General features: G+C 38.1%; 1 protein-coding gene across 2 annotated transcripts in view; it reads left to right on the plus strand.

Annotated features, from left to right (window-relative positions):
- Nucleotides 1–22,892, plus strand: part of LOC105484570 (ral guanine nucleotide dissociation stimulator like 1) — a 298,051-nt gene that overhangs the window by 90,274 nt on the left and 184,885 nt on the right. For both annotated transcript variants that reach the window (XM_011746333.2, XM_011746336.2), the window contains exon 2: nt 18,544–18,707. In XM_011746333.2, coding sequence (XP_011744635.1) covers nt 18,576–18,707 — 132 coding nt within the window. In that variant the 5' untranslated portion in view covers nt 18,544–18,575. The remainder of the gene's footprint in view (nt 1–18,543; nt 18,708–22,892) is intronic.

Genomic DNA, 22,892 nt, shown 5'->3' on the forward strand with positions numbered 1-22,892 from the left:
ACTATTTTGCCCTAAGAGAAAATTCTATAGCAAAGGCGAAACAGAAATACAATTTCAAGAAGCTAAAGGAATGACTGTGTACTCGGGTGATGACTGAGATAGATTTCGCCCTTGTGGCGGATAAACCAGTGGAGGAGACATAAACAAGTAAATTAGCAAAAGTGCAAGATACTTTTAGATCATGATAAATGCTATGAAGAAGGTAAGCAGGAGGGTGGTCAAAGAAAGCCTCTCAGAGGAAGTGGCATTTGGTATGAGCACAGAAGAGGTCTTCTCTCCTCTTGAGCAAATACATCTTCTCAGGTTGGGGCATGGATATGGTGGAAGGGAAGCAGAGCTTATTTCTGTTAAAGAGAGCTTGTTCATGGCTGGGCGCGGTGGCTCACGCCTGTAATTCCAGCACTTTGGGAGGCCGAGACAGGTGGATCACAAGGCCAGGAGATGAAGACCATCCTGGCTAATACGGTGAAACCCTGTCTCTACTAAAAATACAAAAAATTAGTCGGGCGTGATGGTGGGTGCCTGTGGTCCCAGCTACTCGGGAGGCTGAGGCAGGAGAATTGCTTGAACCTGGGAGGTGAAGGTTGCAGTGAGCCAAGATAGCGCCACTCTACTCCATCCTGGGTGACAGAGGGAGAGTCAGTCTCAAAAGAAAAAAAAGAGAAGCTTGTTTATGTGTATTTTAAATGGATGCTGATGGACCTCAAATTGCTGTAGTATTTATATTCCCACTGGATACATCTAAAAGAATGATGTAAGTTTATGATATTTAAAATATTTCAATAGTTCCATACACTATAAATTATATAATTTGCAAATATTTAAACTTATAATGAAAATTTTTCATATCAACCTAAAATGTATACGTGGTAATTAGTTTATTAAAATGTTTTTGGGGGTACATGAGCAAAGGACTTTCAAAACCACTGACATAGTAGCTTAGAATACGGGCTTTGAGTTTAGGCTGCTTAAGTTGGAATCCTGGATCCACTACTGGTTGTGTGATGAAGGGTCAGTTCTGTGAGCAACAGCATCTGAATCTGTAAAACAGTACTGTAATCCCAGCACTTTGGGAGTCTGAGGCGGGTGGATCACAAGGTCAGTAGTTCAAGACCAGCCTGACCAACATTGTGAAACCCCGTCTCTACTAAAAATAAAAAAAACTACCCAGGCATGATGGCACATGCCTGTAATCCCAGCTACACAGGAGGCTGAGGCAGGAGAATTGTTTGAACCCAGGAGGCGGAGGTTGCAGTAAGCCGAGATCTCACCATTTCACTCCAGCCTGGGCAACAGAGTAAGACTCTGTCTCAAACGAAACGAAACAAAACAAAACAAAAAACAAAAACAAACAAAAAAAGCACCTAAGAAGGAGGAAATTTGAGGTTTAAATGAGATAATGCATGTAAAGTGCTAATCTCACAATAAGGGCTGAACAATGTTTTCTATATTAGCAACATTATAACTTTGCTCTCAACTGTATAGTGCTGATTGAACTCTATTATCTTTCATATGGTTGCAGAGCAGGCTGAAAGGTAAATTGTGAAATCCAGCCCTTTGCTGAACTGGAGTAGCACTTAGGGGCAAACTACAGTATTCATTTCATTCCTTCCTACTTGCCTTATGTGTTATTGATTGACATTCATTCATTCATTGATAGTCCAAGTTGAGTATATTTTGAAACACTTGCTGAGCAGGCCTGCACCTTGACTACGGTGTGGTCTCTTCTGTTCCTTGTAGTTCATTGAAGTCATTCCAAGGAAATTACAGATTTTCCTTCTCTCCCTGTGCCCATGTATTTCTAGAGTGTAGGGAGATGCAATCTAGAGAAGAGTACTTGGTTTCTCCCTGAGGACAAGCTGATGGCACTGGCTGTGTCTCCTGATGTCCTTGCTGAGGCTTCCTTCTTTGTTCTGCCAAGGCCTTAAGGCCTTTGTGTGACATAACTGGGGATTACTAGGAAGATGTAAATATTTGCAAAGTGTGTTCTGTAGAATGTTAAAAAAAATAGAAAAAAAATTAAAGGCCAGGTGCAGTGGCTCACGCCTGCAATCCCAGCACTTTGGGAGGCCGAGGCAGGTGGATCAACTGAGGTTAGGAGTTCGAGACCAGCCTGGCCAACATGGTGAAACCCCATCCCTATAAAAATACAAAAATTAACTGGGCATGGTGGCGCATGCTTGTAATTGCAGCTACTCAGGGGGCTGAGGCAGGAGAATTGCTTGAACCCTGGAGGCAGAGGTTGCAGTGAGCCGAGATTGTGCCACTGCACTTCAGCCTGGGCAACAGAGGGAGACTCTGTCTCAAAAAAAAAAAAAAAAAAGAAAGAAAAAAAAATTGCACAGGAAAGGGAACCTTGAGAGCAAGTTAACATGGTCTGGTGGGGTGAAAAGAAGAGAAGCTGAATGAAGGTGGCATTAGAAGGAGAGAGGATTTAAAATTATTGAGGGAGGTATGATTAAAGAAACTGGAAGATGAAGGGAAAGGATGGTAGAAAAATTAGCCTTAAAAAAATAGAGTCTGCCAAAAGCAAAAGGAAGGATTCACTAAGATATATAGCAGAAGGAAAATTATGAAATGAAGTAAAGGAAAAATACAGCTGATGAATCACCAGGGAGTTATAGCAAGGCCTTAAAAATCATTAATGGAAAGTTTAATGCCAGAATATTAGAGTAAAAAGATAGCTTGGAAGTACAGTTTGTCTGTGCCTGGCTCCTAAAAAACACCACAGAACAGCCAATCCTTTGCCTCTGGCGCCCACACGGCACATGTGCCCTGAAGTGAAACCTTTCATACCATCCCTAAACTCCCCAACAATCTTCAATAAAAGATGTGCAAACCAAAAATGAAATATATAAAAAACATAATACATGATAACCAAGTAATGTTTATCCTAGGAACACAAGGTTGCTTAATATTAAAAAATTAATGAATGTAGTTCATCTTATTGTCATAATGGGACAAAAACCATATCATAATTTCAATAAATGCAGAAAAACCATTTGATAAAATTAACATCCATTACATATTATCATATTATACTGTGGTAATCTTCCAGTAAACTAAGAATAGAAGGGAACCTCCTCAGTCTGATAAAAGGCTGATGATGGCACATTTCTATGACTATACTAAAAACTACCAAATTTTACACTTTAAGTGTTTGAATTTTATGGTATGTGAATTATTAAACTTTTTTTTTTAAAGAACTGTTGGTAACTTAGTGTTAAACCTGAATGCTTTTGCCTTAAGATCAAAAAGACAAGGATGGTCACCCTCTCCACTTTTCAACATTTTATTGAAGACTCTTGCCAGGGCAGTAAGACAAGGAAGAAAAATAAGAGGCATATAGGCTAGAGAGCTACAAGTAAAACTATCTTTATTCACAGATGACATGATCAAGCATGCAGCAAATCTTCATGAATCTATCACAAACTAGTAGAACTAATAAGTGATTTTAGCAAGATTTCAGGATGCAAAGTTAAATTGTATTTCTATATATTAGCAATAAACAAATGGAAATGGAAATTTAAAAAAAGACAATATTATTTGCAATAACATCTCAAAGCATGAAATACATGAGTATGATGATGAATTTTGTGTATTAGCTTGACTGGGCTATAGGGTACCCAGGTATCTGGTTAAACATTACTTTTGGGTATGTCTATGAAAGTATTTCCAGATGAGATGAACATCTGAATGGGTAGACTGAGTAAAACAGGTTGCCTTCTCCGGTGTGTATGGGTCTCATCTAATCCAATTCATTGGAAGCCTGAATAGAACAAAAAGCAGGGAAAGGGAGAATTTCCTCTCTCTGTCTGTTTTCAAGCTGGGACACTGGTCTCCTGCAGTCAGACTGGAACTTATACCATTGGCTCCTAGGTCTTTGGACTTGAACTGGAATGTATATCATCAGTTTTACTGATTCTCAAGCCTTTAGACTTGGATTAGAATTTACACTGTTGGTTCTTCTGGTTCTTAGGTGTAAGGACTTGGACTGGAAGTTCACCATCAGCTCTCCTGCGTTTCCAGCTTGCAGATGGCAGATGGTGTGACTTCTCAGCCTCCATAATTACATTAGCCAATTCCATATATATAGCCAATTTATACACATATATAGTTGATTCTGCTCCTCTGGAGAACCCTGACTACTCCAAAGGGGTTAAATTAAATAAAATATATGTTAAAACCCCTACCCTGAAAACTGGAAACATCTCTATGTGAAATTTAAGAATATCTAAGTGAATTGATTTATGATGTTTGTAGATTGGAAGACCTGAAATTGTTTGTGATTTCAGTTCCCCAAATTGATTTATAGATTTGATGACATTCCAGTAAAAATCCAAACGGAACCACAATGAGATACCATCTCACACCAGTTAGAATGGCGATCATTAAAAAGTCAGGAAACAACAGGTGCTGGAGAGGATGTGGAGAAATAGGAACACTTTTACACTGTTGGTGGGATTGTAAACTAGTTCAACCATTATGGAAAACAGTATGGCGATTCCTCAAGGATCTAGAACTAGATGTACCATATGACCCAGCCATCCCATTACTGGGTATATACCCAAAGGATTATAAATTATGCTGCTATAAAGACCCATGCACTCGTATGTTTATTGCAGCACTATTCACAATAGCAAAGACTTGGAATCAACCCAAATGTCCATCAGTGACAGATTGGATTAAGAAAATGTGGCACATATACACCATGGAATACTATGCAGCCATCAAAAAGGATGAGTTTGTGTCCTTTGTAGGGACATGGATGCAGCTGGAAACCATCATTCTTAGCAATCTATCACAAGAACAGAAAACCAAACACCGCATGTTCTCACTCATAGGTGGGAACTGAACAATGAGATCACTTGGACTCAGGAAGGGGAACATCACACACAGGGGCCTGTCATGGGGAGGGGGGAGGGGGGAGGGGGGAGGGATTGCATTGGGAGTTATAACTGATGTAAATGACAAGTTGATGGGTGCAGCACACCAACATGGCACAAGTATACATATGTAACAAACCTGCACGTTATGCACATGTACCCTACAACTTAAAGTATAATAATAATAAATAAATTAAAAAATAATAATAAAAATAAAAATTGGTTGGAATAAAAAAAAAATAGAAATTTTCAAGCTGTTTCTAAAACCTAAATGCTTAGAATAGCCAAAACAATTTTGAAAAAGAACAAAGTTAGAAGACTTAAACTTACTGGCTTTAACACTTACTGTAAAGATACAGCAATCAAGTTGGTGTGTTATTGGCATAGTTTTGACACATAGATCAATGAAACACAATCGAGAACCCAGAAATAGACCAGCATGTGCATGGCCAATTGATTTCTAACAAAGATGCCAAAGTAATTCAATATGGAAAGGATTATCTTTTCAACAAATTGTCTCGAACAACTTGTTATCTACATTTAAATAAATTAACATCAACCCTTACTTTATGGTATACAACTGGATTATAATCTTAAGTGTAAATGTTAAAACTATAAAACTTCTGGAAGAAACTTTATAACCTTCAAGTAGGAAAAGATTTCTTAAATAGGACACAAAAAAGCATAAACATAAAAAATATAAAAAATTTATAAATTGGACTACATCAAAATTTAAAACCCCTGTTTATAAGAAAATGCAAATGCAAAGGCAGACCTGAGATGGAGAAAATATATGTGTGTGTGTGTGTGTGCATACTATTTTATTAGGACTGATATCTAGAATATATAAAGAACTTTTTGAACTCACTGATAGAACCAATTATAAAGTCAATAAAATGGACACATTTGAACAAACTTTACCAAAGAAGATACACAGAGAGCCAATATATCCATGACTAGATGCTCAATATCATTCATCATTAGGGAAATGAAAATTGCAACCACAATGTGGTATCACTACACATCTGTTAGAACATTAGAGTGGGTAAAATTAAAAGGACCCCAAATACTAACTGTTGATGAGGATATGAAACCACTGAGATTTTCCTGCATACACCGCTGATGGGAATATAAAATTGTACCACCACTTTGGAAAACAGTTTTGGCAGTTTCTTATAAAGTTAAACATACACTTACCATATGATTCAGCAATTCTACTCTTAGGTGTTTATCCAAGAGAAATGAAAGCATGTGTCCACAAAAAGAATCGTACACAAGAGTTATTTCACTTTATTTAAAGTAACACAAACTGGAAACAACACAAATGTCCATCAGCAGGTAAATGTATAAATAAAATGTTTAACAATGGAGTACTACTTAGCACTAAAAATGAATAAACTATTTGAATATGTACCAACATAGATGAGTCTCAAGATAAATGTGGTAAGTGAAAGAAATCAGACTGAATAAAATGTAGATATTGTATGATATTCAATATAAACCTCTAGAAAGAAAAACTTAACATATATTTATAGAAAGCAGGTTCATGGTTGCCCAGGGCCAGTGATAGGGTGAAATCGGCTGGGAAGGGGCTTAAGAGAATGACCTTTTGAAATAATGGAAATGTTCTAATCTTGACTTTAGCAGTGGTAACATGGATGTGTACTATTTGTCAAAAGTCATAGAATATACCCTTAACATGAGATATGTAAATTATCCCTCATTAAAATTGTGCTTGTATGTAGTAGTTGCTGTTTTTGAGGGGCAAGGTCTTGAAGTCAGTAAAGAGAAACATTATAAAGTTGTTGACAATTTCTCCATAGTATGAAGCCTGTTCCATATTGGGCACTGTGTCAGGCGTTCCTGTGACTCTTGGCTGTGATACAAAGCAACTTCCCCCTTAAAAACTGGCTAAGACCAAGAGCCAAGGTTCCCTCCTAGAAGTCCCAAGCTGGACCTAGAGGAAGGTGCTAACACAGTCTGTTTCGGCCACAGGTCTCTTTCAGAGGACCACAAAACTCACTGCCTTCCCTCTCTGAGATAATGGAGTGAGTGTGTTAGGTTGGCTCAGTGGCTCAGACTAAAGCATCAGGGACTCCTATGTTTAAAATTGATGTCACTGCTAATGTACTGCTTGAATGTATCTAAGCCCCTGTCTTTCTATTTCAATTTCCTCTGTGGTTGCGTGAAACCAACTATGACAGTCTATTATACATGGAAGGCTAGTGTTGGCAGATTTTAATTTGTAGAGTACAGAACATAATTTTGACTAATTGGTCCAGTAGGAACTAGAGTAGAATCTAAACAACTCTGGAGGTCTGTGGCAATGAAACAGGGAAGGAGGGAGAGATTTAATCAACCTTCACCCAGGCAGGCTGTTGACAGATTTCTAGGCTGACTTAATTAATGTACTTATTTCTCAGGTAAGACGTCAAAACTATTTGGATCTAATTTCACTATACTTCATCCTGTTAATGATATTATGCTTTCAAAGTAACAAGCCTTAAATTCCTTTTAAGGACACACAAAAGAGTAAAACACACTATCTTTTTGTCCCGTCTGAAGTGGAGAAATGGAGTGGGTGCATAGAAGTTGTAACTCTGAGTCCACTTAAGTTTTGCTAGTGTGTAAGTCATTTTTCAGTACACAATGAAGTTAACAATTAATATCTTTGTGGTATCCAGAAACAATGTCAACCAAAATTGGAGCAATGAACTTGAGAACTGAATTCATTTGAGCTATAAATCATAAACCCATCAATCTCTAGAGCAGAAGCAAAAGTGAAGTCATTGAATATTATAATAGATTCCATATGTTGTTTTAAAGAAGGCTTAAAAATAACGACTTACGGGTTACCATATTTCTGTGGCAAAAATTTACATATGTGAATAAGAAGTGAAATAACTGACTGTCCAATTTTTGCTTCTGTTTTCTGCCGCTTCTTTTTAATAGTGTTCATTTATTTAGCTCTTGAAGGGCAGGGCAGAGGAAGTGTGATAGGCACTAGAGAATGTGGAGGAGCTGACAAAACAGAATATGAAGGGAGGTAGAAGAAACTGACTCTCAGCTTTGGTAGAAAAGGTAGCACAGATAAGGAAGCACAAATTTCAGATAACCCTCTTGGCCTTTCCCTGATACCTTATTGCGGAGAGTTCGTGTTTCTCCTTAAGCATTAAAGTTAGAAAGCCAAATAGTAAGATGGCCACAATTCTGTGAAAATTTTGAAAGGCCATGACAAAATGAAAATGAAAGCTTTGTTCTGAGTCAGACAGATCTGTTTTCAAATTTGGACCCTGCTCTGTGACCTTGGGCAATTCACTTAATTTCTCTGAGCTTCAGTTTCATCTGGATGGGGAATTAATACTTACCTCAAAGAGCACTTGGTGTAATACACTTGTGTATTTCTCTCTTCTAACACCTATCCTATCATTTTGAAGTATAATCTGTCATTTTGAAATGTATCTCTTTCTTCTCATATGATTGTAGACTTCCCAGGAATTGAGATGAAGAACTCTCAGCTCAAGGGCCGATTAGTGGAGAACACAGATTTACTTATCTTTATTTTGCCCTGCCCCGTACACACTTGGCACAATAATTAGGCGATAGCTATGTAAAATGTAAAACGTTAGGGACTTCTTCCCTCCTGTGACAGCATGGTGCTTGGTGAGATTTAACCAAACTACACGGCATGCCCCTGCAAATTTGCCATCTTGTTATATGGCCCATTGACCCTCCAGCTAGAAAGTCAGGAATGCTAAATCTTATATTTGCATGATTGCTATTGCACTAAGGTGTCAGAACGCAAGACACAATCTTAGTTCAGTTTACACTTTGGTTTATTGGAAATAGCAAGGTCAATCTGTGGCAATGAAAAAAATGGAAAGTCCTGTAAAAGTTTAAGGAGGGAAGAATAAAAGGAAGAGAAAAGAAACTGTAATCCAGTTGGAATGAAATGGCAACACAGAATGAAATGATCCTCTTTCCCCCCAAGACAGATGTTGGCATGGATTTCATATGGACTCTGAAACTAAAGCCGACACCCAACTGAGTGCTCAAGCCCTACATTCCATCCACCCCTCATTTGTTAGTATCGAAATTGAGGCACTTCACAAACTTGGCTATTGAATACTGTATGTGTGTGGAAAAGGGCCAGATAAAATGGGCCAATTAGAACACAGCCACATCTGTCAAAACTCTAACCCTTAACCTTAGTGAAAATATAATCTAGGATCAAACACAGAAGCCCTGCAGATGTACACAAGTCATTTAATGCAGCCCTTGGAAAGACTGTGATGAACGGCTGGTGCTATTGTGAAGACCTGATGAGAAAGCCAGGCTTGGTTTTGCTAGGAATATTTGCAATTTTAAAGAAAAAAATAGGTTCTAATTGAGTAACTATTGAATGTATCCCAGTAATGTCCTTCCCATAGGCTGAGTTGAGAATACTCTGACTCTGTTGCTATGCGAAGCAGTTTCCAAACATGTTTTGAAAACTTGTTTGAAATTTGAGAGTAGAATTTGGTTTTCAAAGGCTTCATTTAGGCTTAAAACCTTTTGGTTCACTCTAAAATAATGCGAGGGTTTCATCTTTAATGGACTATCGAGGGTAAATTCAACAGCTGCTTCTCCTCTGATACATATTTATGAATGCAGGATGCATTCTCTATGGTACAGTACACCCTCACAGAGCTCTGAGTAAGAGGAAAAAAATATGGAAACAATTTTTTTTAATGTTGGAGTATCCTTACAGGGTTTGCTAAAGGACAAATGGGTCTCTCATTAAAAATAGGGATTGTATCTTCTCTAGTATACATGGATCGTGACCAACACAACAGTTTTTACTGAATTTACTGATAAAAATGTCACTATATTATGTCAAGCTCAAGTCTTTGGGAGGGTTTTTTAGGATTCTGTAAGATATGGCTTTGACTTTGTATTTGCTTTTGGGCACCAGGTCATCAGGGAAAAGTCACAAGATCTATGCAAAAGGCAGTGTCAGGAAGCAGCATCTCTAGTGGTTTTCCCTTGGTTTCATTGTCCCTGTGTTCATGTGTTCATCTGGGTTATTGAGTCTTTGATCCCACATGTGAAAGGTTCACCATGTTGAGCCAGTAGTATAACTCCCTCTAACCAAGGCACATAGCTTCCGCCGTCTCCCCGCTGGATGAGTATTGGACCAATTCCTTTGTCCTTAGCACCACTTACAAGGATTTATTCCCATTCCAGAGGATTTATTCCCATTCAGAGAAGAAACAGCATAGTTAGATGGGAATAAAATTGCTGCTCTGTATGTAAAGCTTCTTGCACCTAATCTAGCAACCTGGTGTTTTGGTCTTCAGCACTAACTAGATCATTATTATGTGACACTAATCAAAGAGTCTTCTGTAATGGGATAAGGTGTTATCTGATCAAATGAAGGAGGATGACATTTGGCAGTATACGGTATATGTGAAAATCATGGTGTCCTTGCTACTTAGAGACTGTGAGAGGGGATAAGGATTGGCTCAGAGCCAGCTCACTCTACATGTTCTCCCAGAAGTGTTTTCTTGAAAGAGTTTTTCCCCATTGGGACCTTCCATTTTCCTCTGGCTTAGTAAAGTGACTGTAATTAAATAGATTCAACTTCTGTTTATGGTGAAGTAAAAGATTGAGAACAGATTGCTCTTTAACCTGAAATGTGGAAGGGCTAGTCTATTTGGAAGCTAGTTAAAATGATTTTGTGTATTAACTGGTAAACTCAACAGATTTTTTTTCCCCTGAATATAACATTTCTAGATCTTTGCATTCCTCCCATGAGAAGTCCACTTCTGAATCCTTTCGAGAGTTCAGATTCCTAGGAGCTCAGATTTTTGAACATCTGCATGATGTTATTTTGTACGTGGAACACTGACTGTTAAAGGATAGCAGTGGAGTGGAGTGGTGAGGGCACAGCTCTGGGTCAGGATAACCGGAGAGAAACCCTAGGGCTTATTCCATAATCTCTCTTGATTTGAGCTTCTGAGGATAAACTGAGGCTTGTGACATGCTAGCCCAGTACCTGGTGTAGTGAATATTGAATGAACTGTGGGGGAGGGGGTCGTGTTGTCAATGTTGCTGCTGTTATTGTTGAGACCTAAAGGATTGCTATGACCTAAATCAGCTTAATTTCCTTCAACTTGATAAAAATTAGCCTGTGGCTATTGAACTGGATGATGCTCTCCTAATGGTTTTTGCATTTTGCCTTTATTCACCCAGTTAAAGCTGGTGTTTACAGAATTGTGAAACATTTGAGCCTGGGACAGTCATGTGATTTACAGTTTTGTCTCGTTTCATGCTTTCCAGCAACATAATTACTGAACTTTTTATCATAATAAAAATATAGGCCATAAAAAAGGCAGTCCCCTGGAATTCCCTCTATCTCTCTTAGAACGCTAAAGGGTATTTTTTGTGATCTCAGTTCTGTTCTTTTTAGGTATCCTCTCCCTCCCCCACGTCTGTCTTTGCAGATTTGTGACCAGACGGCTGCACTGAATGGAGACCAGGAAGGGAGCCCAACTGTTTTCCTTGTGTTGGCTCTCTGTGCCGAGCAGGGATTGTTGAGCAAAGCAGGGATTGCTGAGCAGCTTTTCTCCAGGGAGGGTCACAGGGTAGTACAAACCCACTCTGGATTTTTCTTTTTTTTTTTATTATTAAAAACTTTTGCCAAATACTATCAGTAAGGAGGAGAAAGTATGCGGTGTGAAGACCAGTTGGACGAGTCTTTTAAAATATCAACTGGAATAAAGCAGGAATGCCTTGCACTTCTTTAATTTTCTACATTTAACAGGAGACAGTTGCTCCCAGAGTCACTTCAGTATTGTGCAGACAGTATTGTGCAACCTTGCTCAGCATTCAGGGAGACACTATATAATTAAAATTCCTTTGAAAATGGTTGCCCAATGATTGACATTTATTCCAAAATACTTATCATGTTGAATGCTGAATTCCTTCTTCCAGTAAATTTTCTTTAATAAAAAAGTAAAAATCTATTTTTTAAAAGGGTGATGGAGTTTTGTAAAACTTTGAAGCAGTGTAACAAACATGTGTCTAATCTTGCTCTTAAAGAGCTGGCAGGCTAGCAGGGGAGACCAGAGTAAGTTATGGAAAGCAAAGAAAGCAATACTCAGGATATAACTGAGTTGCCTTATATAGATAGACCTGAAATGCTGCTAAGATTCCAAAGAGGAAGAGATAATAGGAATCTGTTGCTCTCTTACCTCCTAGTACATTGACTTATACCTCTAGTTCAAACACAAGCAACGTTTAGTATTACTACGAAATAATCTGATGGGCTTCCTTTCTCAGGGCAGTAGGAATCTGTCTCTCTGCTGTGGCTTTCTGGAGTCCTTCCCTTCTGATGTCTGTCTGTGCCCCAGTTTCCATTTTCATATGGTAATCTTCGATTCTGGATAGCTGGTTCTCTCTGTGTTCTCAGAAGAAATAGACTAGTGAGATCACTATAATGCCCCCTCCACAATTAGGAGGTTGTATCTTGAGACCTTCTTGGATCCCGCAATTTGTAGATATCACAATAGCAATCATGGTTAGAGAAGTCTACCATCAAACCAGGAGTTAGATGCTAAGGATGAGTGAGCGTGTCCAAATACCAGCTTTAAAAAGCCTTGGCACACTTACAATTGACTACATGTCAGAGAGTTTTGGGTTATCTCTGAATAGTCAAAGCCCTGATATTGTACACATGAATGTAAAGGGGCTATTTTAACATCATGCTGTTTGTTTGACTTTTGAGTAATGAATGCATAATATGGGACTAAGTACAATATGTGAGTGAAACACCGAAATCACCTTTCACTGTTTTGTTTAGTGGTTTGGAGCCTTCAGTTCTTCTGGAAAAACAATTCAATGCACATTAGTTTCGCTTTCTACATTTGAGGGAGGTGAATGCTTTATTTTTATAACTGTAAGAGGGCTCAGCAGTCTTGTAGCCTATTCATATTGAAGATGAGGACACTGAGGCTAAGAAAGGTGAAATAGCTCGCTTAATGGTTACACAGAGAATTAACTGTAGCTTCATGATTTTAACTCAGGTCTTGTGACTAGAATTTCAGTGCACTTTACATTATGCAGTTCTGAGTAAAACTAAAATGCAAAGACTGCTCTTGATAGCCTTCTAGGTGGAAGAGTTGAAGACAGTAGGAGATAAAGATAAACAAACCTATCTTATCTGGACAGAACCTCAGCTCATTAGGAAGAGGAATGAGGAAGAGAGAATGTAGGAGGAAAGAAATGCTAGAAAGACAAATAATCATGGCAAGGGACTGGAACAGGGTAAATGCCAGACATTTTCAAGATTAGAAGAAATCTGAGTTGAGTGTGAAAAACTGAAAGATTTCTTCAGGTGAAGCAAAAGGGAAGTAAGCAGAAATGTTATTATTATCACATATAATGGAGTCTGCAAAGGAAGAAGAAAAGCATGACCCTAATAGATAAAGATAAGAAGCACCAAATCATTTCAGTAAGTTTCTGAATTTTAAACACTTTATTTTCCTTCCAAACATATTTAAAGAGGAGGGAGAGGAGAAAAAAGATAATGATTTATGAGGGATGTCTCATATGCTATTTATTGTAAGAAGGAAAGTAAAATTCAATAAATTACAAATTGATTTATCAAACAAAGTTCAGGATGGAGGTTAATAAAATAAATACAGACTTGAGTGGAGCTGTGTCCTAGCACTTTCTTTTAAAGCCATGTTTCAAAAAAAGGGCATCCATGGAAGTGATGGATAATTTTTATCTGATAGCAAGAACAGACACTAGTAATGGCAAATTATTGTGTTCTTAGATTGTCATTTTAATACTTAGTTTTCAAGATTAGCCTCTGAGAAGCCGCTCATTTAGTTTTGGTGCATAATGATCACTTAGGATATGAAGCCATCAGCTGCGCCCTTTGTTATGACCGTGGAAAATGTTATGACCTCCAGTCGATGATTATTTTGGAAGGAATAGAAGAAATAAGTTATGATTACATATTATAGATAGTATAAGCATAGTGTTAGTAAATATTTTAGAAAGAAGACTAGGCACAGTGACTCATGCCTGTAATCTTAGCACTTTGGGGAGATTGAGGCAGGAGGATCACTTGAGCCCGGGTGAGAACAGCCTGGGCAACATAGTGAGATTCTGTCTCTACAAAAAAAAAAAAAAAAAAAAAAAATCTTTCCATGGCTTTCTCTGTCAAGCAAGCACATGTTTCTTCCATCCCACCACACTTGTCTTCCCTGTTTTAATTTTATTTCTGTGCTTCATAAGGTAGAGGCAGTGAACAATCACAATCCTTTTACAATTACAAAAAAATTCCCAAGCAATTTTCTTTTTTAATTTTTGAGAAAAATTTTGCTTTTATGTTCTCTGATCAGATTTACCTTTCTATACATACAGGTTCCTTTTTTCACCCCTCTCCCAACTTAAGGCTGATTTTACTGTCTAGTGGTTTAAACAAAATTCTGTTTTGGGCAGCAGGTGTTTTAAATTAAAAATTATTCAAAATTGATTTCCAAAAGAGTCCATAAGGCTTATGATATTTTAGACCAATTCTTAACTAGAATAGAAAGTTTTGCTTTTTAGGTTTCCAGTGATTTCATATTATCTGATGATTCTGTTGAAGGGCCCATATTAATGGTATTGCCTGGAGGTTGTCTTGTAACCCTTGACTATGTGTTTTAAGAAAGAAGGCAGGCCGGGTGCGGTGGCTCACGCCTGTAATTCCAGCACTTTGGGAGGCCGAGGCGGGCAGATCACCTCAGGTCAGGAGTTCCAGACCAGCCTGGCCAACGTGGCAAAATCCTATCTCTACTAAAAAATACAAAAATTAGCTGGAGGTGGTGGCAGATGCCTGTAATCCCAGCTACTTGGGAGGCTGAGGCATGAGAATCACTTGAACTCTGGAGGCAGAGGTTGCAGTGGGCTGAGATCATACCACTGCATTCCAGCCTGGGTGACAGAGGAAGACTCCGTCTCAAAAAAAAAAAAAAGAAAGAAAGAAGTCAGTAGTTCAACTGTAATATGCACCATATATCAGAGGTAGCGGAAAGTCTACATATGCCTCCTATTTTAATTTTAACAAATAAATGATGACTCTGTAACATAGACTTCTAGCTCCTAAAATGAGCTAGAAGGGAATAGGTAGGAAACCTATAATGCATGAATTGTTTAAAGACAGTATGGAGGCTGGGTGAGGTGGCTCATGCCTGTAATCCCAGCACTGTGGGAGGCTGAGGCAGGTGGATAATTTGAGGCCGAGAGTTCGAGACCAGCCTAGCCAGCATGGTAAAATCTCATCTCTATTAAAAATACAAAAATCAGCTGGGCGTGGTGGCAGGCATCTGTAATCCCAGTTACTCGGGAAGCTGAGGCAGGAGAATCACATGAACCCGGGAGTCAGAGGTTGCAGTGAGCCGAGATTACACCACTGCACTCCAGCCTGGGTGATAGCACAAGACCCTGTCTCAAAGAAAAAAAAGAAAAGAATAAAGAAAGTATGGAATAAAATGTTAGATTTGAAGAGGAAAAGACAGGTTGGCAGCAGGACTGGCTATATTATTTGTGGGGCTCAGTGCAAAATGAAAATAGAAGGCCCCTTGTTCAAAAATTAAGAATTTTAAGGTAGCAGCAGCAAAGCATTAAACAAAGCATGAAGCTCTTCTGAGCATGGGGCTCTGTGTGACTTCGTAGGTCACACACTCATAGAGCTCACCCTGGTCAGAAGTTGAGATGTCAGTAAAAAGGAAAAGGAATGATCCATTCCCTGTGATGTTTTCTTACCTTTATGCTGTCCTTACCTATGTACTCATCAGATGTGACCATATCTCAAGGGGGCACCATTGTGCCAGTGAGCTGAGACACAGACACTCTGGCTCTAGTCTATGGAGGAAGGGGCATGAGAAGGAGGTTGCATTCTGCCAGTGATGGGAGAGTAGGATGGAGCTGAAGGCTTTCTGAACTGATCTAGGAGAGACAGCATGAACTTGGGAACTCTGCAACTTTCTAGCAGTGTAGTAAAGTTATTTAACCTCTCTGAATCTCATTTTTTCATTGTTGTAAAATGGTGATATCTACCTCTCAGGTTTATTGTGTGGATTACAGATAATGTGGAAAACGCCTAGCACAGTGGCTGGTATGCAGTGGAAGCTCAAGATATATTCTACATATGGTCATTTTAATAAGTGCAGAGATACACTGAGGATAAATGAAAAAGACTTCCAGTGTCAGATAGGGTGGAGGATCTCAGAATGCTTGAAGAGCCTTGTAAGAACTGGCTGCCTCTCTTGAGTCCCTCCTTAGTTCCTGAGTGCTTTGGAATGGTTTAAAACTCACAATAACATCTTCTTCCCAAACAGGGTGAGGAGCAATCTGTGGGAAGTCAGTGCACAGTCGAGTTCAGTCTTCAACACTGAAAATTTGCCAACTTTCACCCACACTGCGGAGATGAGAAAGCAGCTGTGGGCAGACAGTAGAGTAAGCTGTGGGGTCTCTGGAACACGTTACACTTACAGATGTTCCATTGTTCCCATGGGATTTCATACTTTGTCTATTTTATCCAGTTTTGTTTCCATAATATACGAAGGAGACAGCCAAAACCATTTTATGTAGTTTTCCTACTTTGTTTTGATTTATTTGTTGTTGTTTACAGTATTTCTCCAATAACAACAATGGAATTTCCTTTCCTACTAATCTGGCCTGTTTCCATTTTGCCTGTTTATTTTAATTTCCTTTTTTTGGACTGAAATCTCTACATGATTCTGCTTTGTTTATTTCCTTGTATGTGTGTGTCAGCATCATTTATTAGTGTGTCCACTCAGAGGAACTTTGTTCATTAATTATGTAGGTTTTGTTTCCTGGTTCCTAGTGGGAGGGTATTAAGTGTTCTGTGTTTCTAAGTACTTCACGATGGTTTTGGTTATCAGTTTCTTCATCATTGCTCTCTGCAAGCAGATGGGCTTACTCTCCATGGCTTAGATGGAGCATGGGAAGCCCCAGAGCAGAGAGGTAACTCCTCTGCAGATGATGATTTTCTTAAATCCACTGACCTGTCACTCCTGTCACTCATATAGGTTTCAATTTCCACTTACTTTTATTTGGGTAGTGGGTTATGTCAGCCTAACACCTGGGTTTTGCAGACATAATTCCTTGAAGACATTTCCATGAAAACCAGCCTGTTGTTAACTAATGAGCAATTCTATCTTGCATTATATGCTGCTTGGGAGTGTGCGATGAATGTTAGACTTATCCCTTTTTTATGAAAAACTTATAGCCCACTAAGTCAATAAAAAAGTTAAAAGGAAGAGGTAACCTAACTTTTACATCTTTTACTTGAATATATAAGATCTGCTGCCTCCTTTTCAATGGATTGTCATGATTTACTAAATGTTGAATTAATGATTCATAGAACATTTATTTAGTACTTACTCTGTGTATGATACTATCTCTAGTCTCAAGATGCTTATAAGACTAGAAGGGGGAAATAGAATTGAAAGCAAATAAATATAATAAGGTGTTACAGGTGACATGATAGAAGTTTGTCTGGAGTACATAGCGTAACAAAGGAGGGAAGCCTGTATTCTCTTGGGGTGGGGATTGGAGAGAAGGTGTCACAAACAAAGGCTATAGGCACTAGATGTATCTGGGGTCCATAGATACTTTCAAATGGCTGAAACAGTAGCTGAGGAGGTAGCAGTGCATGCATGAGGTGGGAGAAGGGAGGTGGAGGAAGCCAGACGTAAAGATCCTTGGATGCTGCATGAAGGAATTTGGGTTTCATTCTTTAGGAAAAGTTTTTAGGTAGATGGAACATCAGTAACAGTTTTGCTTTTTAGAATTACACCAAGAATAGACTCAAAGGGACTTGAATGGAGGCAAGGAGACTCTTATGATAGTATGGGACTGAGCCAGGCAAGATATGATGAGATTCTGAACAAGCCAGTGGCCAATGGAAAGATGTCAAAGAGGTAGACCTTGTAAGATTGGCATCAATTTTTAAATAATATCTTACAGTAACTGTTAGTGAAACCAAGGCCCAAGAAAGTGCACAGCCAGTGAATATCAAAGGAATCTTCCTCTGCTTTCATTGCAGTTTAGAAACACAATTATTGTGGCATTTCAGACGCTATGTTGTAATACATCATATTGTTAATACTTGTTTACAACCTTTCTGCCCTGAGGCTCTAACCTTCTTAAGGTTAAGAGGCAAACTACTGAATTATTTGTGTATGCCTAGCATGGAGCCTCATATACACAAGTACATAATAGATGTTTGAAGAGTAAAATTCTTGACATCATAGCCAGTGCTTCTTCCACATGGAGCACTTGGCATGGAAATACGAAAACATCACTCAGGTTTGCCTGACAGCCACCCATTTCCATCTCTCCCCCTGAGAGCGCCAAATCCAAGTGATAAGCAGGTATAACAGGCAGATGATGGCTTGCGCTTTGCTTTAAAATTTGTACCAGTTTGCCGTTATCAGAATGCGTGCTTACCTCCCAAAGCCTGCATTAAGATACCAATAATGAATATTTAGAATATAAAAGTGGCCATAAAAGTTGATTCCTATAATTTGCTTCCATGTCTCTCTTAATGTTACTCATTGTTTTAATCTGGATCACACTTTATTCTTCCACACAGATCCGTAATGCCTCCTGCCTGCCTCTTTCAAGATGGAGGTGAAACCCGTGGGAGAACCTACTCAGGAGGTGTCTAAATTCAAACTTTCCACCAAGGTAGAAAGCACGGGACCCTGGCTGGTGGAAGATCATGCTCGAATATGGGAAGTTTTAAAGACAGAGGAGGTAAGATGACTCTAAATGACACAGTTGGTGAAATACTGGATTTGTTCATACCTGAGACTATAATTCTTTGTGTAGCCAGCACCACAGGTCAGCTTGGCAAATCTTTATTCAAGTGCTGTAGGCGTAGCCATGACTAGAGAACAAGTAAGTCATTGCACATTAATGACTACACAGTGATTCAGGCCAAGGAGGCTACACTGAAAGCCAGCACTTAAAAAATGGTGATCTAAGGCTCATACGCATATAATCTGCACTTTAGCTTCAGATATCAGCAGTGTAGCCGTGGGTATCCTGTTAGCTACATTCTTTCTCAAGGCTGCCCTTCCGTGACTTCCCTCTCTCAAGTCTATTGTTGTTGAAGTTTCTTTTGACTTATATAAAATGCTGATATTTGTGTGTATATTTGTGGTGTGTGTGTGTGAGAGAGAGAGAGAAAGATAGAGGGACAGGGAGAAAGAGAGAGAGAGATGCTCTTGTTCTTTCAATGGAAATTATAAATTAAAGCTTTTATTTTTATTATGCATTAGCGGTAAAATCATACATAATGGCAAGATATTGAAAAGCATTTCCATATAGGCATGAAGAGGTATAAAAGGAAGATTGGAAAAGAGAATGGAATTATTAATCAGATCATGGAAAGGCCTAACTTCCCTGAGCTTGGGTTGTGCACATCTTATCAGCTCAGCAAATAAAATGAAAGCTAGAGGTTTGTATGTTTTTGTTTTTTAGAGACAGGATCTTGCTTTTCTGTCCAGGCTGGAGTGCAGTGGCACAGTCACAGCTTACTGCTGCCTGGAACTCCTGGGCTCAAGCGATCCTCCTGTCTCAGGCTCCCAAATAACTAGGACTACAGGCCACACACCACCACATCTGGATAATATTTAATTTTTTTGTAGAGATGAGACTCTCACTATATTGCCCAGGCCGGTCTTGAAGCCCTACCCTCAAGCAATCCTCCTGCCTCTGCCTTCCAAAGCACTGGGATTACAGGTGTGAGTGACTGTGCCCAGCCCCAAAAGCTAGAGGTTTTAATACATGGGAAAGAGCATCTCAGAGAGAGGTACCAAAGCAAGAACTTCAAAACAACTGAGGTAGTATAGAAATGTAATAGGGAAAACAGACAACACTTTGTCAATGGTATTTTGGCTACCGGAAAGACCAGCAGCTATTTTCTGAGAGGCTTACCTGGGTGATATTCATGATCTTGGATAGTTGTCTAGGGTCTGGTCCTTAGCTTATATGCTTGGAAATTTTATTTTCTCATGTATCCAACAGAAATTTCTGGGGAAAACTCACATGAATTAAGTTTATACAACTAATATGTAAAAAGAAAATGGCAATTCCTTAATTGATAAAGACAAATAGAAGAGTTTTATCTTCTGAAATACTCAAGTTAAAATATTTAGTACACATTCTCCTTGTAGGCAAACCGAATGGGAAATCAAATAATGCTAAGAAAGTTGATTCCTAAGGATGGAATCATAACAAGTGGAAATATATAAATTCTTTGTTTGACAGCATGAGGCTAAGTATATTGGTATGGCTCTTTGGTTCCAAGCAAAAGAAATTGACTAAATTAAGGAGAATGAGAAATTGCTGGAGGTTGTTGAGAAGCTTACAGAATTGGTAAGAAGTTTGGAGAACTAGGCTTGGAAATAAGACAGGAACCAAGTCAGTAGAAACTGCTCAGGGTGCCAACCCTGGCACAAATTCCAAACTGGTCCCCTCCCCTCCATGTTCTCATATTCTGCTCAGGATGCAAAGCTGTGGGAGAGAGGAGCTCACTGCCAAGTTTAGTTGCATGCCTTTCTTTTGATTATTCTGTAAAGAGAAAGAGGAATCTTCCATGGGAAATTATTATACCAACTCCTTGCTACACTTGTGTTTGAAGTTCAGATTCCTAATATTGACACATTATGACAATTCCAATCCAAGAAAGTAACCTAACAACTAGTCTTGAACATGTAAAATCCAGCAGAAGCAAATACAAACCTTCTCTCTAGGGATATACTTGCACAACAGACTTTTTTTTTTAAATTTTTTTTAAAGAAAGAAACTCCACAGGTGGTAGATGAAGTCTTTCTGTATCTCACCTAACAGGTCCAAGATAAGATGAGATGAGTGTTGTGCCGAGGGCACAAAACTTAAGGTTTATGCCCTATACTTGCGCAAAATTGAGTACATCCTTAAATTTTGCACCCTAGGCTTGATGCTAGTCTCACTCCAGTCCTGGCCCTGTCATAAATCTGAATTTGGTGTTTATCATTTTTATGCATATTTCAGTATTTATACTACATGCATGTGGATCTATATATTCAATATACAGTATTGATTTATATCTTGTAAATTTTATGTAAGCCTTGTACTGTACATCTATTTCTACAGCTTATTTATTTGTTTCTATTTTTATGCTGACATATGTAGTTTCACTTTGTTCGTCTTTAACTGTTGTTTACATTTTTTGATTAATATAGTCAATTTATCCATTCTCTTGTTGATTAACTTTTAGTTTTCTTTCAATACAGTTGGCAGTATAATATACTTTTCCTCGTGAACATATGCTAGAGTTTTTTCTAGTATAGACACCTGGAAGTGGCATGCTGAGTTGTAAAGTATGAATACCTTTAGCTTTGCTAGATATTACTAGATCAGCTCTGAAATGAGGCCATGAGTTTGTATCTCTGTTAGCAGCATATGAAAGTTCATCCGTTCTATATCCTCACCTGTTATTGATATTGACAGACCTTTAAATATCGGCCAATCTGATTGTTTTGAAATGGGACCTTGTATAACACAAATTTCCCTGAATTCTTGTGGTGTTGAGCATCTGTTCACATGGATATTGGCCATTTAGTTTTCTGTGAATTATCTGTTCTTATCCTTTGCTTGTTTCTTTTCATTGGGTCATTTGTCTTTCCTTGTTGATTTCTGGAAACTAATGTATTGTTTACTATACAATCTTTTTATAGATTTTATGCACTAAAACAATATTTTCCAACTCCTAAATTTTTGTTTCAAATTTTAATTTGGTAAAATTTATCAGTCTTCTTTTCTCCTTATGGTTAGTGTTTTTCTGCTTTAAGAAATTCTTTCTGACCTCATGACGATAAAGATATTCTCCTATATTTTTTCCTAAAAGTTCTAAATGCTTGTTTTTATTTCCTTAGTATTTATTTCACAGTCTGAAGTAGGGATATGATGTTTTTTTCCATATGGATAGTTAATTATCTAGTATCATTTTTGAATGTCAATTACTTCTTCAGTTTATAATGCTATTTTTCATGTATTATGTTACTATAGATATCCTCTCTGTGGATATGATATTCCTTTAACTATTCTAACTCTAAAAAAGGCCCCGAGTATCCAATAGGGAATGTTTCTCTGCTGAACTATTGATCTTCAAGATTATCTTGGCTGTTTTTGGAACTTAGATTTTCCATATGGATTTAGGATGAGCTTGTTCAGTTCTGCAAATATGAAGAAAAATTAAGCAGAAGCTTGTTGGGAATTTGATTAGGATTTCAGTACATTGATTGACTGATTTGGGGAGTATCAACATTTTTATATTCAATGACTATCTTGTCTTCTTTTTGACTTTAAAGGTTATGCTTTGATATTTCATCCTTAATGTTTCACCAATATTTTATCCCACATTGTTTTGCTGTAGGATTTTGATAACTAAGGCTAAAGAAGTTCCTTCAATTCATTTTTTTTGCTAAGTGCTGATTTTTTAACATTATAATATTTGATACTTACAAAATAATACACATGCAAGTTATGGAGTATAATATTAGAACAAATACTTGTAAGTCCACAACCAACTTAAGAAACAGTTTGTTTAGTCTATATGTGAACTGCTTCACATACTATCTCTTTGATTTCCTTCCCTGCAAAGGTCCCCATCTTCCTGAAATTTGTGTTTAATCATCCTTTTGCTTTTTAAAAAGTCTTTACTGCATACATGTATCCTCAAACAATACTGTTGAGTTATACACACACACACATATGCACACATATATATGCACCTACATATGTATGTATATATAAACACATATATATTTTTATATATGGTGTCTTTGGTGATTCACTTCTTTTACTCAACATAATGTTTATAAGATTTTTAAGATTCAGCCACAAAAATATATACAGTAGTACTTTGTTAATTTTCACTATTGTACAATATAC

This window comes from Macaca nemestrina, chromosome 1 (assembly GCF_043159975.1).
Source record: "Macaca nemestrina isolate mMacNem1 chromosome 1, mMacNem.hap1, whole genome shotgun sequence".
In the NCBI taxonomy this organism is placed as follows: Eukaryota; Metazoa; Chordata; class Mammalia; order Primates; family Cercopithecidae; genus Macaca; species Macaca nemestrina.